Here is a 13,548-nt window from a genome sequence, read left to right as displayed (position 1 = left end):
ATCGTTTTGCGATATTTCTCTTTGTTAGTTTTCTGTTACTGTGTGGCTTTCTTTAAATACAGCATTGTATTAGGAAAATAATTAAATATTTAAGTTAATGATAACAATAATTTGAAAATAAAATAGGTACAAATAAAGTTCTATGTACATACCTGTTATATATGCTGCCACCACTGTAATGGGTATCAATACTCTTGTTATTTTATCCATTGTCTGCGTTAGTAAGCTAATCAGTCCTCTGTGTGTCATTTAATGGTATACTTAACAGAATAAGAATAAGAAACACTATATTTTTAATTAGACTGAAAAAACCATGTAGCAGAATGGACGTGATATTATACACATCCCACAGTCCTTTCCATGAAATATTTCCTTGACATACTAGCTAGAAATGGGTCAGTGGCTATTCGGGGAATTCTGGGTAGCTGGTTAATGTAAGTGTGTCAAATTACAGTTCATGTTATATTAGTGGATAATTTATATTCGTCGAGTGTATTCACATCGATCCTTCTGTTCGTGCTGGTGTTGATAATAATTGCAGGTATATTTCAAATTCGTGTCAATAACGGATGCATTAGCAATTCCCCAGGTACATTTATTATATAAAATTTTTAACATGAACGGGAGTGTTGCATAACAGTTATGAAATGAAGTTTTCAATTTTATGTCTTGTGCGAGAGCAGGCGCATGTGCAGCGAAGGTTGAGGGTTGGGGTTCGGGGTCAACCCCTACGTATTAAAGTAAATTTTCTGTTTTAATGTATTTGACGGGTGAATAGATATTGGAAAACATTGTTTTCATTACCTCCCATATTAAATGTGTAAGAAATACCTGCTGAAATTTGTTTTAAATTTTCGATAAAGTTTTGGAAAAAAAGTTTGTGTTCAGTCATTTTGTAAATACGTGATGACAATATACAGCCACAAGAAATTAATAAAACTATTACCCATTGTGGAAGAAAATAATTAGTAAATTGGTTGCATGCAATTTATTGTAAAAAAAATTCAGATATATTTGTGAAGTACATATGTATTATTAATTTGGTCTTCTGATTTGTGTACTGATGTTTACTTGCATGATTAAATGTAATTTCAGGTACTGCAGATAGGTTGTTGTGATGGAACGTTCTAGAAAACTGTTATTGGCTTGTACTGTCATATGTGCGCACATATTGTGTGCTTGCAACGAGCAACCACATTTTGAAAGACTTAGACGGAAAGACATCCACTGCAATTTAACTGAAGAGAACAATAATCACAATAATGCTTCAGATCCTGCAGTACCTCCAGTATGCAAAAGTGGGTGCAAAGTTGGATATGCAGGATCGTACTGCAGCTTAAAATGTTCATTAAAGTGCATAAAGTGCGATAGAGACACAAAGAATTGCTCAGGACACTGTCAAGATGGATATTATGGAGACTACTGTACAAAACCTTGTTATCACTGTGACAAGTGCAATGCAACAGGTACCTGTATAAATAACACCGAACTGAATAACAAAAACAGTAAGAGAAATCTGACGACACAGCGAAAGGATTTCAGTACGTATTTCTTTCCAAACTCCATAGTTTTTATTCATACAATTTTAGTCTCCGCCCTTAGGGCAATGTAATATTACAGAAATGCATATTACAGAAATAAAAACAGTTTAACACTACACATTTACAAGGCAGATGTATGCGTTTTAAAGCAAACGTTTCTATGCACTCCCAATACAGATGTAGTTGTAGAGGCCAGTACTTTTAACTTCTGGCATACTAGCAAACTAGTTTAAATTCCTAGCACCAAACCGCATTCATAGTAACTGGAATTTGGCAATTTGTATTTTAAATGTTTGTTTTTTTTAGTTTTTTTTAGGGGTTTTGTTTTTAGGAAATGTTACAGCCACTTCCTGCGTTACATTCATGCACTGGAGCTGTACTATAACGCATTAAATAACTTTGTGGTATTAATGTTGATGTTATGCTTGCGAAATACAAAAACAATCTATTAGATGTAGCACAACATGATAATAAATTTGGAGTAGTATTCATCTACTTTAAATAAATTACTGGACTCAAGATGCAATGCCATTATTTATGTTCAGTTTTGTAACATACATTTGTTTCCAGATGACACTCGAACAGCTTCCAGTGCCAACTCGGTGAATCTTAAGGCTATTATAATTCCTATTGTAGTCATCGTCATCGTCATCGTCATTGTCATCGTCCTTTGGCGCAAGTATGTTGTTTTTAAAAATTAAAATAGCGTTTCTTGTTTATGTCTTAAACCATGGTCTAACATAAACGTGTTGAGAGATCAAGCGCAAACGACGATAAAAGCTATATCCCCCCAAAAATAACAAACGAACAAAATGGCAGCAAAATTAGTTTACTGAGTTATCTTTCTGAATGAAATGATAAATGTCACATTAATCGACATTTCATTGCAGAAGCCTGCCAAACTTTCCAGGCAAATCAGAATGCTTAATCGTGGTTTCTTGATCCAATACGAGGTTAGATGTAGATCAGTGGTAAAGCGTTCGCTTGATGCGCCATTGGTCTGAGATCGATCCTCATCGGTGGGCCTATTGGGCAATTTTCAGCCAGTGCACCACAACTGCTGATATATCAAAGACTGTGGTATGTGTTATCTTGTCTATGGGATGATGCATATAAAAGATCCCTTGCTACTAATGAAGAAAAATGTATCGGGTTTCCTCTCTAAGACTATATGTCAAAATTACCAAATGTTTGACAACCAGTAGCCAATGACTAATAAATCAATATGTTCTAGTGGTGTCATTAACTAAAACAAACTACCTATGGTTTGCTAGTCCATGTGTCAAATATCAAACCTCTGCTCCCCTTAGGGATGTTTGGAGACAACTGTTTTTTGGATAATGTGATGGGTAACAGGATCAATCTCCCTAAATAGACTAATTTAATTGGTTTTCCCGTTCCATCCAATGCCCCACGACTGGCACATCAAAGGTCGTTCTATGTACAAATATATGAACGTGTATAATTTTGTATTAGTATATATATATATATATATAATATATATATATACTCTTCAAAAGAAGAAACGCAAAACCACATTGTCGTAACATTTGGAGAATTGATTTAATTATTGAATGGTGAGTCCGATAATTACCAAATGTTGCAGGATTGTTCACAATTCACTCTAGTCCATTGTGAGTAAGTGATAGGACACACCACCAAGGTCAAGGTCATCTGGAGTCAATACCGGGTGTGGCCTCCGCGTGTGTTGACAACTGCCTGGCACCGCCTGCCCATTGAAGCAACCAGAGTACGGATGACGTCCCGGGGGATGGTGGCCCACTCGGCCTGCAAGGCTGCTGCCAGCTCGGGCAGGGTCTGGGGCTGTGGTTGTCGCTGTCGGAGGCGTCGGTCCAACTCGTCCCATAGATGCTCAATTGGGTTCAAATCCGGTGATGTCGATGGCCAAGGAAGGACATTAATGTTGTTGTTCTGTAGGAAAGCCGTTGTGAGACGTGCTGTGTGAGGCCTGGCGTTGTCATGTTGGAACACTGCGTTGGCGTTGGCCATAACTGGAACGATGTGTGGCCGGAGGATCTGGTCAATGTAGCCCCGTGCATTCAGGTTGCCCTGCACGTGGACCAGGTCAGTTCTGCCAGTGTGTGAGATGGCTGCCCACACCATGACACTACCCCCGCCGAATCTGTCCACTTCCTGCACGCAGTTTGCCGCATAACGTTCACCACGATGCCTATACACGCGACATCTTCCATCATGACGTCTGAGCAGAATCGGGACTCGTCACTGAACCACACCTGTCTCCATCGCAGTTGAGGCCATTGTCGATGAATCTGGCACCACTGCAGTCGGAGTCGACGGTGTTGTGGTGTTAAGATGACACCTCGAACTGGACGTCTGGCACGAATTCCTAAGCTGCGTTTTATGTAACCGTGGGAATGTGTTTGGGACATGCAATGACTCAACAAAGAAGTTAAAATCGGGTTAAAAATATTTGTGCAAATAAAATATAATATATATACTAATATGCTAAAATTGTGACGACTAATGACAAATTATTTATTTGATGTCTCAAGAACAAAAAACACAAAACAAAAAACCTTTGCTTGGAAACTAGTTTACTACCCAGATGGAGAAAGTCATGCACCCCCAAAAATGATGTTCACACATGTAGTAGAAGCGTCAGTACCTGGTGTAGCCACCATTAGCATTCACACATTCTTGACAACGTTGGCGCATGCTGTTAACCAGGCGTTGGAATAACATTGAGGAATCGCTTGCCATTCTGCAACTAATTGCTGAGCCAGTTGCTGGAGGTTGACGGCAGGGACGTGATGTGATCAAACTCGCCGCCCTAGTTCATCCCACGCTACTCAATGGGTGACAAGTCTGATGCATATGCAGGCCAATCCATGTGCTGAACGTTCTGCTGCTGCAGGATGTCGGTCATCACCTTGACACGATGAGGTCTTGTGTTGTCGTCCTGGAACCAAGCTCCTGGTCCAATCCGCTGCAGAAGTGGAATTACAAAAGGTTGAACAATCTCTTTGAGATAATGCTAACCAGTCAAATTTCCATTAATGATGTACAGAGGTGTTCTGTGATTCATGGATATGCCCGCCCACACCATTACACTTCCTACTCCAAATGGTAGATGTTGAACAACGTTAACATCAGCAAATCTTTCTCCTTGACGACGGTAAACACGAGCCCGGCCATCATTGAACTGGAGCAAGTACCGTGGCTCATCTGTGAATAATGTCTCTGTCCATTGCCCACGGTTCCACCGGATATGACGTCTGCACCATTCAAGGAGCCCTTCTGTGACGGGCAAGTAGCTGTGGTCGGACTACAGAACGCCGACATCGCAAACCTTTGTCTCGCAGACGATTCCTAATGGTCTGGTCAGACACATTGTTGCCTGTAGTTGATCACGAAGACGCCGTGCGGTCAAAAAAAAACGCTATCGCAACGCCGTTATCATCAGGAAACGGTATTCTCGTGCTGTTGTTGATCGTGATCTTCCAGAACGGGAACGATTCTGAATAGAATTAGTTGTCCTGAACCTCTGCCAGAGTCTACCGATAACACTTTGGCTTACATTTACATGGCGAGCCAAATGGTGCACGAGGTGTCACAGTGGGTGTATCGAGACAGGTTGTCAGTTTAGTCTGACTATGTGTTTGCTTCAAATCCATGAAAAGGAAATCTGGGTTAACTTAAAAGGTTTCTAAAGATAAGATCAATAATTGCATGCCCCTTAATAATGTGATGTTTTTAGTCCAAATGACAACACAAAGGTTAATATGCTAACCCTATCTGGCCTAAAAATAACATACTTCCAAAAAGTATCAAAAAGTTCCTTTGACCCTTAACTTCTTTTGAGTATATATATATATATATATATATATATATATATGTATGTGTGTGTGTGTGTGTGTGTGTGTGTGTGTGTTTGTGTGTATGTGTGTGTGTGTGTGTGTGTGTGTGTGTGTGTGTGTGTGTGTAGGTATGAGTACATGTGTATAGCTATACAATGCATGTTAATATGTGTATGCATATATGTCTTCATTTACCGGCCTCGGTGGCGTCGTGGTTAGGCCATCGGTCAACAGACTGGTAGGTACTGGGTTCGGATCCCAGTCGAGGCATGGGATTTTTAATCCAGATACCGACTCCAAACCCTGAGTGAGTGCTCCGCAAGGCTCAATGGATAGGTGTAAACCATCTGCACCGACCAGTGATCCATAACTGGTTCAACAAAGGCCATGGTTTGTGCTATCCTGCCTGTGGGAAGCGCAAATAAAAGATCCCTTGCTGCTAATCGGAAAGAGTAGCCCATGAAGTGGCGACAGCGGGTTTCCTCTTAAAATCTGTGTGGTCCTTAACTATATGTCTGACGCCATATAACCGTAAATAAAATGTGTTGAGTGTGTCGTTAAATAAAACATTTCTTTCTTATATGTCTTCATTTGTGCGTGTATGTATGCATCTCTCTCTCTCTCTCTCTCTCTCTCTCTCTCTCTCTCTCTCTCTCTCTCTCTCTCTCTCTCTCTCTCTCAAAACTATAAATTCATTTGTACACCATTCGTTATTTACGATAACACAAACCGATAGCACATATACATGTGATAACAAAGAACTTGGTTTTATTTAACGATACCACTAGATCAGATTGATTTATTGGATGTCAAATGTATGGTCATTTTGACACAGTCATAGAGATGAAACCCGGTACATTTTTTCCATTAATAGCAAGGGATCTTTTATATGCACCATCCCACAGACAGGATAACACATACCACAACCTTTGATATGCCAGTCGTGGTGCACTGGCTAGGACGATAAATAACCCAATAGGCCCACCGACGGGAATCGATCCTAGGCTGACCGCGCATCAATAGACCGTTTTACCACTGGGTTAAGTCCCGGCCCCAGGTGATAACAATTTAAAGACATACGACTGGCTGCTTCTAGGTGATGACTCAGTTGCGACAGACATACCATCCAATCAAAAAACACAAAACATTATCAAATTTGATTGATCTGTGAAGTATAGGTTAACCTCAAACTGATTAGTCTGTGGAGCAGATTACATAGAAACAGACAGCAACAAAACCAAACCGGTGTGAATATATATTTACTTTCATCTGCGTTTAGTTTGTGAAACGTATCGCTCCAACCGAATTAATTAATGCATATTAAAGTGTGTTTGTGATTCCGTGTATCATCGTCCTTTGTTTATCGAGATTTGTATATATTGTCAAGTAATCCAGCAGTTCTCAGAAATAACTACTACTGCTACGCCTACCGCTTGGTCAAGGTCAGTGTATGTTGCATCTGCTTCAGTACGTGCCCGATCATTGGTCGCAGTAAACTGAACTACCCAATTAAATGACCGGTTAAACCGATGCATGAAAAAGTATTATTTTTATTTCCTCGGTTATTAATGCTAGCTGAGGGTAATAAACCAAAATAGCAATGCACACATTATCATAAAAATGCGTGTTATTATTCACATCGATGATACTTTTGTTTTCAGAAAGAAGTTTTGTTTTTCCCAGCGTCAGCAATCTGGACTTCATGGTGAGATTTTAAGTATTAACGCTCGATCTCAAATAATTGCTTTTAAGAAGTTTGTTTATGTATAAAGATCATCCACCTCAGTGTGAGCACTGTCAGTGTACTCTGACGGTAAGCCACATTTTGGTGGAGTGTACTCATCTCAAAGAAATTCGAAAAGATATATTTGGACAAACAAATGTGATAAGAATCATTTCGATTCCATTCAGAATTTGTATTACAATTTTTACGCGACATTGACTTTTACTCCAAATTTTAATTTTATATATCTGTGATATTTGTATTTTTGCACAGTTCTTTACACTGTGTTTTAATTTAACTGGTGAATTTTTATATTGTTGATATCACATTTTTTTGTATTTACCATAGTTTGACACCCAATAGCCGATGTATTTTTCGTGCTGGGGTGTCGTTAAACATTCATTCATTCATTCATTTTATGTATAACGACACCACTAGAGCACATTGATTTATTAATCATCGGCTATTGTGTTTCAATCATTTGGTCATTTTGACATATAGTCTCAGAGAGGAAACCCGCTGCATGTTTCCATTAGCAAGATGTCCTATTTTTTAACTCATCCTCATGGCCGTGCCGTTGAAGACTTTCTTTGATAGTGAGTCCCATTCCGAATAGTCCATATCCCAAATAACCATTATTGGTTAATACATATAGTAGATACTGAATATATTTTTCTGTGGTATATCATATCATGTTTTGACTTAAAGTTGTGATTGTATGTATATTAATTATGTTCACCTTTTTATTACAAACGAAACTCACGAATGGTCAGCAACAGAAGACGAACAAACAAGGATGAATGATATGAGTGGTATGTTTACCATTTACCTTATCTCAGAATAGACAATGTCTTGTATTTGAATATATTTTTATGTCCATATTTTACAATAATGTGGAACTCTTTATCCAACTAAAATTCATTTTTACATATACATGTAAAATCATGTCAAAACACACACACACACGCACACACACACACATACACACTTACACACTTACATACATACCTACCGGCCTAACTACACACACACACACACACACACACACACACACACACACACACACACATATATATATATATATATATATATATATATATAGTGAAACCCCTCAAAACCGGACCCTCAGTAAACCGGAATTCCCTCCAAAGCGGACGTTTTACACGGTCCCGTGATTTGCGTATCTTTTAATACTAAAATTTACCCCTCTAAACCGGAAACCCCTCTAAACTGCACCGGACGAAATTATTCGGTCCCATTGTGTTCCTTTAATGCAAATTTTACCTCATAAAACCGGACGGTCACACCGACGTCAATCATTACTGCATTACATAAACTTTGAATACCCCACTCAGCCGATAATGTGATTGCGACGCACAGCTAATTACACGTGCGCACGCTCCAGGTAGTACAATACCAAATAACTTCCGGCAGGGTCAAAGTTCGAGGTGCACCGAACTTTTGATAGAGAAGTGAACACCACAAGTCCTGTGATTGGTTATAAATGTGAGTGTGTTGGTTGTAAAAAATAATAGTTTCATCTGGGTAAAATAAATGTGCAATTTTATTTCATCTAGTACCAATGTGTCAAGTAGCCTTGTGCTTGAAACATGTATGGGGTACCTGTAAAAAAAAGTGCTCAAATTTTGTGCGAAACTAGGGTAGTCATAGACGCTACCCGTTATCTCAGAAACGAGCAGCTTGACCCCCATTTTTTTCTGATTCACTTTAAGTGTAAGGGGTGGTAGTATTTATATCCGTGGCGTTTATGTCGGTTGATACGTTGCAGGTAGGAGTTTTAGCCGTATATGTTACTATTGTCGTCTATGGGATTTGATTTGGTAGTGTACACCCTATAGCACATATTCAGTGCATAATAAAAAATATTATGATTTTGTCATTTTATTTAATTAAACTATACTGGTTGATTAATTAGCCATCACTCGATCATGCAAGTTCACAATGACCTTGACCTTGACAATAATCTCTGTACATGGCTCTGAATGGAGTTTGAATCAAAGTTAGCACTGAAGAAAAGTTGGTTTTGGCCTATAATTCATACTGTAAAGATTTCAATAATTTCTTTTTACATGGTATTTGACTTGCCATATACAACTGCTCTTAAATATGGTATTATATATAGGCAACCTGAACTAAGATTTTAATAGCAATTTATTTTTATATTAAAAATAGCATGTGCCAATAGTGGGTTAATGTCTTTAGTTTCCATTAACATTGTTAATTTTTTATGTATGAAATTCTGAAAACTCTAATTTGTAAAGAAGTTGATTTTTATTGTAATTTTGACATATTTATAGGGTGCTAAGTTATATTTTAGACAAATTTGTAGTTTTATGCAAAATTTAAAGTAAATTTGAAGAAAAACTTTACCAAAAACATAATTAAATTTGTTGTCACTATTGTGCCTTCTGTTCTTATTTGTACATAACAATAAGGTTGTTAAACATATACTTAGATCTCCAGATCATTTTTGTTTCTTAATAATCACTTAGCTCTCATGAAAAGCATTTTGAGTTTATACTAGATTCAGAACCAATTTTTTTCAGATTTGATTATCTGCCTTGGATTAAGTTGATAATTTATTTTATTGTTAAAGCTGTATTACCTAATGTTACTAGCTAAATAAAATGCTGGATTACAGATTGTAGGAATACATCTAATGTACATATTGTATTCATCCGGATTAGAAAATAATGCAAGAAAATAGATGTTCGGGTAATTTTGTCATTTAAAAATAGTTTTTTTCGGTAATTAATCAAAAATAAATGTGTTAAAGCTGCATGATTATTCCAGATATCACAACTATTAAAACCTCCAACTACAGTAGGCTATAAATAAAATATAGTCAGGAATATTGGTGGCTGCCATTGGTTTTGATGGTTCATTATGAAAATCAGCATGGCCGATGGATTTGAAATTCCCACACCTGGTAACTTAAAGACACCCACACCCAGCATACAGGATTTCCTCCCAACAGTAATGTTCAGGACATTAAGTCATTACTTCATACAGGTACAGTCATGTCTGTGTTTCCTTCCTCAGACAGTGTATTTTTTTAATACTGATATTTCTTTGATGTGCCTGTTAAGGTCTTCATAATCTAGGGGTCAATCAAGTGCATGTGTTTTAATGGAATTCTTTAAAGGGGTAGAGGTACTCTGACTATCTTTGTTGTCTCTACATATATAACTGAGTACACACACCCAACTGAAAGTAAATATCTTCAGGAGTTTTATTTTAAAACATTTTGTTGTTTAATATGACATATTGCATTTGTACAAAACTATATGCAATATATATGCTTTTTGAGGGGTACATTATATTAGGTTGCACTGTAGAAACAACAGTTTCAGTGAGGTTGTCAGTTTATGTCAGAATACACCAGATCCTGGTTGTCATAAAGACACATAGCTGGACACTTTTTGAAAAATGTATGTTATCAGTATAGGTAGTACAATACCAAATAACTTCCGGCTGGGTCAAAGTTCGAGGTGCACCGAACTTTTGATAGAGAAGTGAACACCACAAGTCCTGTGATTGGTTATAAATGTGAGTGTGTTGGTTGTAAAAAATAATAGTTTCATCTGGGTAAAATAAATGTGCAATTTTATTTCATCTAGTGCCAATGTGTCAAGTAGCCTTGTGCTTGAAACATGTATGGGGTACCTGTAAAAAAAAGTGCTCAAATTTTGTGCGAAACTAGGGTAGTCATAGATGCTACCCGTTATCTCAGAAACGAGCAGCTTGACCCCCATTTTTTTCTGATTCACTTTAAGTGTAAGGGGTGGTAGTATTTATATCCGTGGCGTTTATGTCGGTTGATACGTTGCAGGTAGGAGTTTTAGCCGTATATGTTACTATTGTCGTCTATGGGATTTGATTTGGTAGTGTACACCCTCCAGTGTCACTCTGTGCAGTTGACAAAAAACAATTAAGGGATTAATTAACAGCTTTCATGTTTAAATAACTGGAGGAAACACATGTTCTAAAACTTACGAATTTGACTGAGCTCCTTTTCATAGCCTCCATGTACGTCTCACGATTACCGCAATGAACGGCAAAGCAACTCAGAATTTAATTCATTTTTCCAATTGTTTGAACCCTTTTTTTTTTTTTTTTTTTTTTTTTTGCACAGTTTATTTAACAAAATAAAGAGTAAGCAGAAGTAAAATTGTTTGGCTTGGTTTGGTGGAAAATTTGTCAACAGTGTTTTATTTTAGTATTTACTTTGGACATGTCGGAACGTCCAGCGAAACGCCGCCATGTTGAATTATCGCTTGATGATAAACTTAAAATAATTCGAAAGTTCGAAAGTGTTCCGGGTTTTTGGCAGTTTTATTAGTTACTATATCAGTAGAGAACACCAACCAACAAACGGTTTACCTCATTACTGAAACCTCTGTAAACCGGATACCCCTCAAACCGGACTTTTTCCTTGGTCCCATGGCTGTCCGGTTTTGAGGGGTTTCACTGTATATATATATATATATATATATATATATATATATATATATATATATCACCCTCATTTTCATTATCTTAATTTAATATAAAACTTCCATCTCATTTTTCCCAATCTGGCAAAATAGATACATAAATACATACATACATACATACATACATACACGACTCAATAGCTCAAAAGGTATCGTGGCAAGTCTGTAAGTTGCGGGCGATTCGGTACCATAAGTTCGAGTTCCAGCAACGGCATGGGACAATTTGTGAAGACAGAAATGAGTCTGTGTGTGTGTGTGTATATATATATACACACACATATATATATATATATATATATATATATATATATATATATATATATATATATATATATATATATATATACACACTCAATTCTTTGAATATGTAATTTTATCTTCATGTTATTATCGACGTTATTAGTATTATTATTCTTTTTGTTGCAGAAAATCAAGACGAACGTCCAAAAGAATCCACTACGTGTAATAACAACGAAACACAAACTAGCTAACTTATCAAATTACGGCATGGACAAGTTTTGTGAATTTCAAATAGTTCTATTTAGATGACTGACATTACTGCTATTTAGTTAGAATGATATTCTGTAGTTTTCTGATATTAATTAATAGCCTATTTAAACGTGTATATCTGATAAACCATATCACAACCACGTGGCACAAAGAGCAAAGAGATTAGTTGACCGTATTGACCGCAAGTTAATACGGTAGCTGCGTGTCCAGGTCAACATACCGGGATTTGAGCTGTGATCATCAACAATGAACTAGGATATATCATCATAATTATAAATGGTCAGGCAAGACCTTTCACATCAGCTGCAGGGTGCTTTAATGAACAAATTGTGTCTGTAAATCAAATCCTGTGGGGAATTGGCTTTTAGTCAGCGCTTATCTTACTGGGGACTTTTGTTTTAGTAAATTTTCGAAAGTATGATAAATACAGTTAATAAATAATTGGAAAGATTTATGCCACAAGCATTCTGGTTAGGTAGTAGCTTTAGTTCTCTGTAAAGACTTCTTCGGCGAAGAGGCGACCATCGTGATCATTCGGAAAACATCGGCTGCTTAAGGATTCTTCAGTATTCCACTTCGGAAATTATGAAGTAAAGCAGCATGACGTGGACACTTACATTTAGACGCATTACATATAGCGCCCAAATAAATCAGTATTCTCTAAACCGCGACAGATTGGTATCATGCGCTCTGGTGCACATGTACGGATAGGGGTACTGGTTCCTCTAAAATAGTCAAAAGACAATTACTAGTATAACACTGCACATTCAGCTTGTTATTAACCTACTAATCAATCTTATTACAAAGATTTTATTTGTTTAAAGTGTGGGTCTGCTTCTCCAACAATTTGTTTTAAATGAATTAATGAATGTTTAACGACACCCCAACACGAAAAATACATCGGGTTGGGTGTCAAACTATGGTAAATGCAAACAGTAAGTGATGATCAACATCAATATAAAAATTCAACAGCTAAATTAAAACACAGTGTAAAGAACTGTGCAAAAAATACAAATATCACAGATATATAAGAATTGTTTCTCATTTTTTAGGAATTTATCGATGTATAAAAGTCACAAATGGTATAAAATCGCTTCGCTACGCTACGCGATTTTATACCATTTGTGACTTTTATACATCGATAAATTCCTAAAAAATGAGAAACAATTCTTATAATTACAAACAGTACAAGAAGTGTACCTTGAAACACTCAAAAATAATTTCTTTCGTTCCTACCGTTAACCATGTTCTTGGTCTTCCGTGATTACGTATTTTTATGAGGTTTATGGAAGGATAACGCTTGGTTTTTTAATGACGTCAGCCAATCAGAATACAGTAAATCGTATAAATTCGGAAAGTTTGTAATTATATAAAATTAAAACTTCGAGGATAAGTCAGTATCTCGAAGAAATTGTAAT

At 36.9% G+C, this 13,548-nt stretch overlaps 1 protein-coding gene across 1 annotated transcript; it reads left to right on the top strand.

Moving 5' to 3' along the window:
* Positions 1–436: 436 nt before the first annotated feature.
* LOC121392024 lies at positions 437–13,040 on the top strand. The gene is made up of 6 exons (XM_041523431.1): positions 437–541; positions 1,096–1,541; positions 2,112–2,220; positions 7,042–7,085; positions 7,883–7,915; positions 12,047–13,040. Exons 2-6 carry the CDS (start codon positions 1,118–1,120, stop codon positions 12,109–12,111), a joined length of 675 nt encoding a protein of 224 aa, XP_041379365.1. The 5' UTR covers positions 437–541; positions 1,096–1,117; the 3' UTR covers positions 12,112–13,040.
* The last annotated feature ends 508 nt before the right edge of the window (positions 13,041–13,548 follow it).

The sequence above is a fragment of the Gigantopelta aegis genome, chromosome 3 (assembly GCF_016097555.1).
Source record: "Gigantopelta aegis isolate Gae_Host chromosome 3, Gae_host_genome, whole genome shotgun sequence".
Taxonomy (NCBI): domain Eukaryota; kingdom Metazoa; phylum Mollusca; class Gastropoda; order Neomphalida; family Peltospiridae; genus Gigantopelta; species Gigantopelta aegis.
Note: the sequence above shows the minus strand (reverse complement) of the source record. Positions and strands in the feature narration are given on the sequence as shown.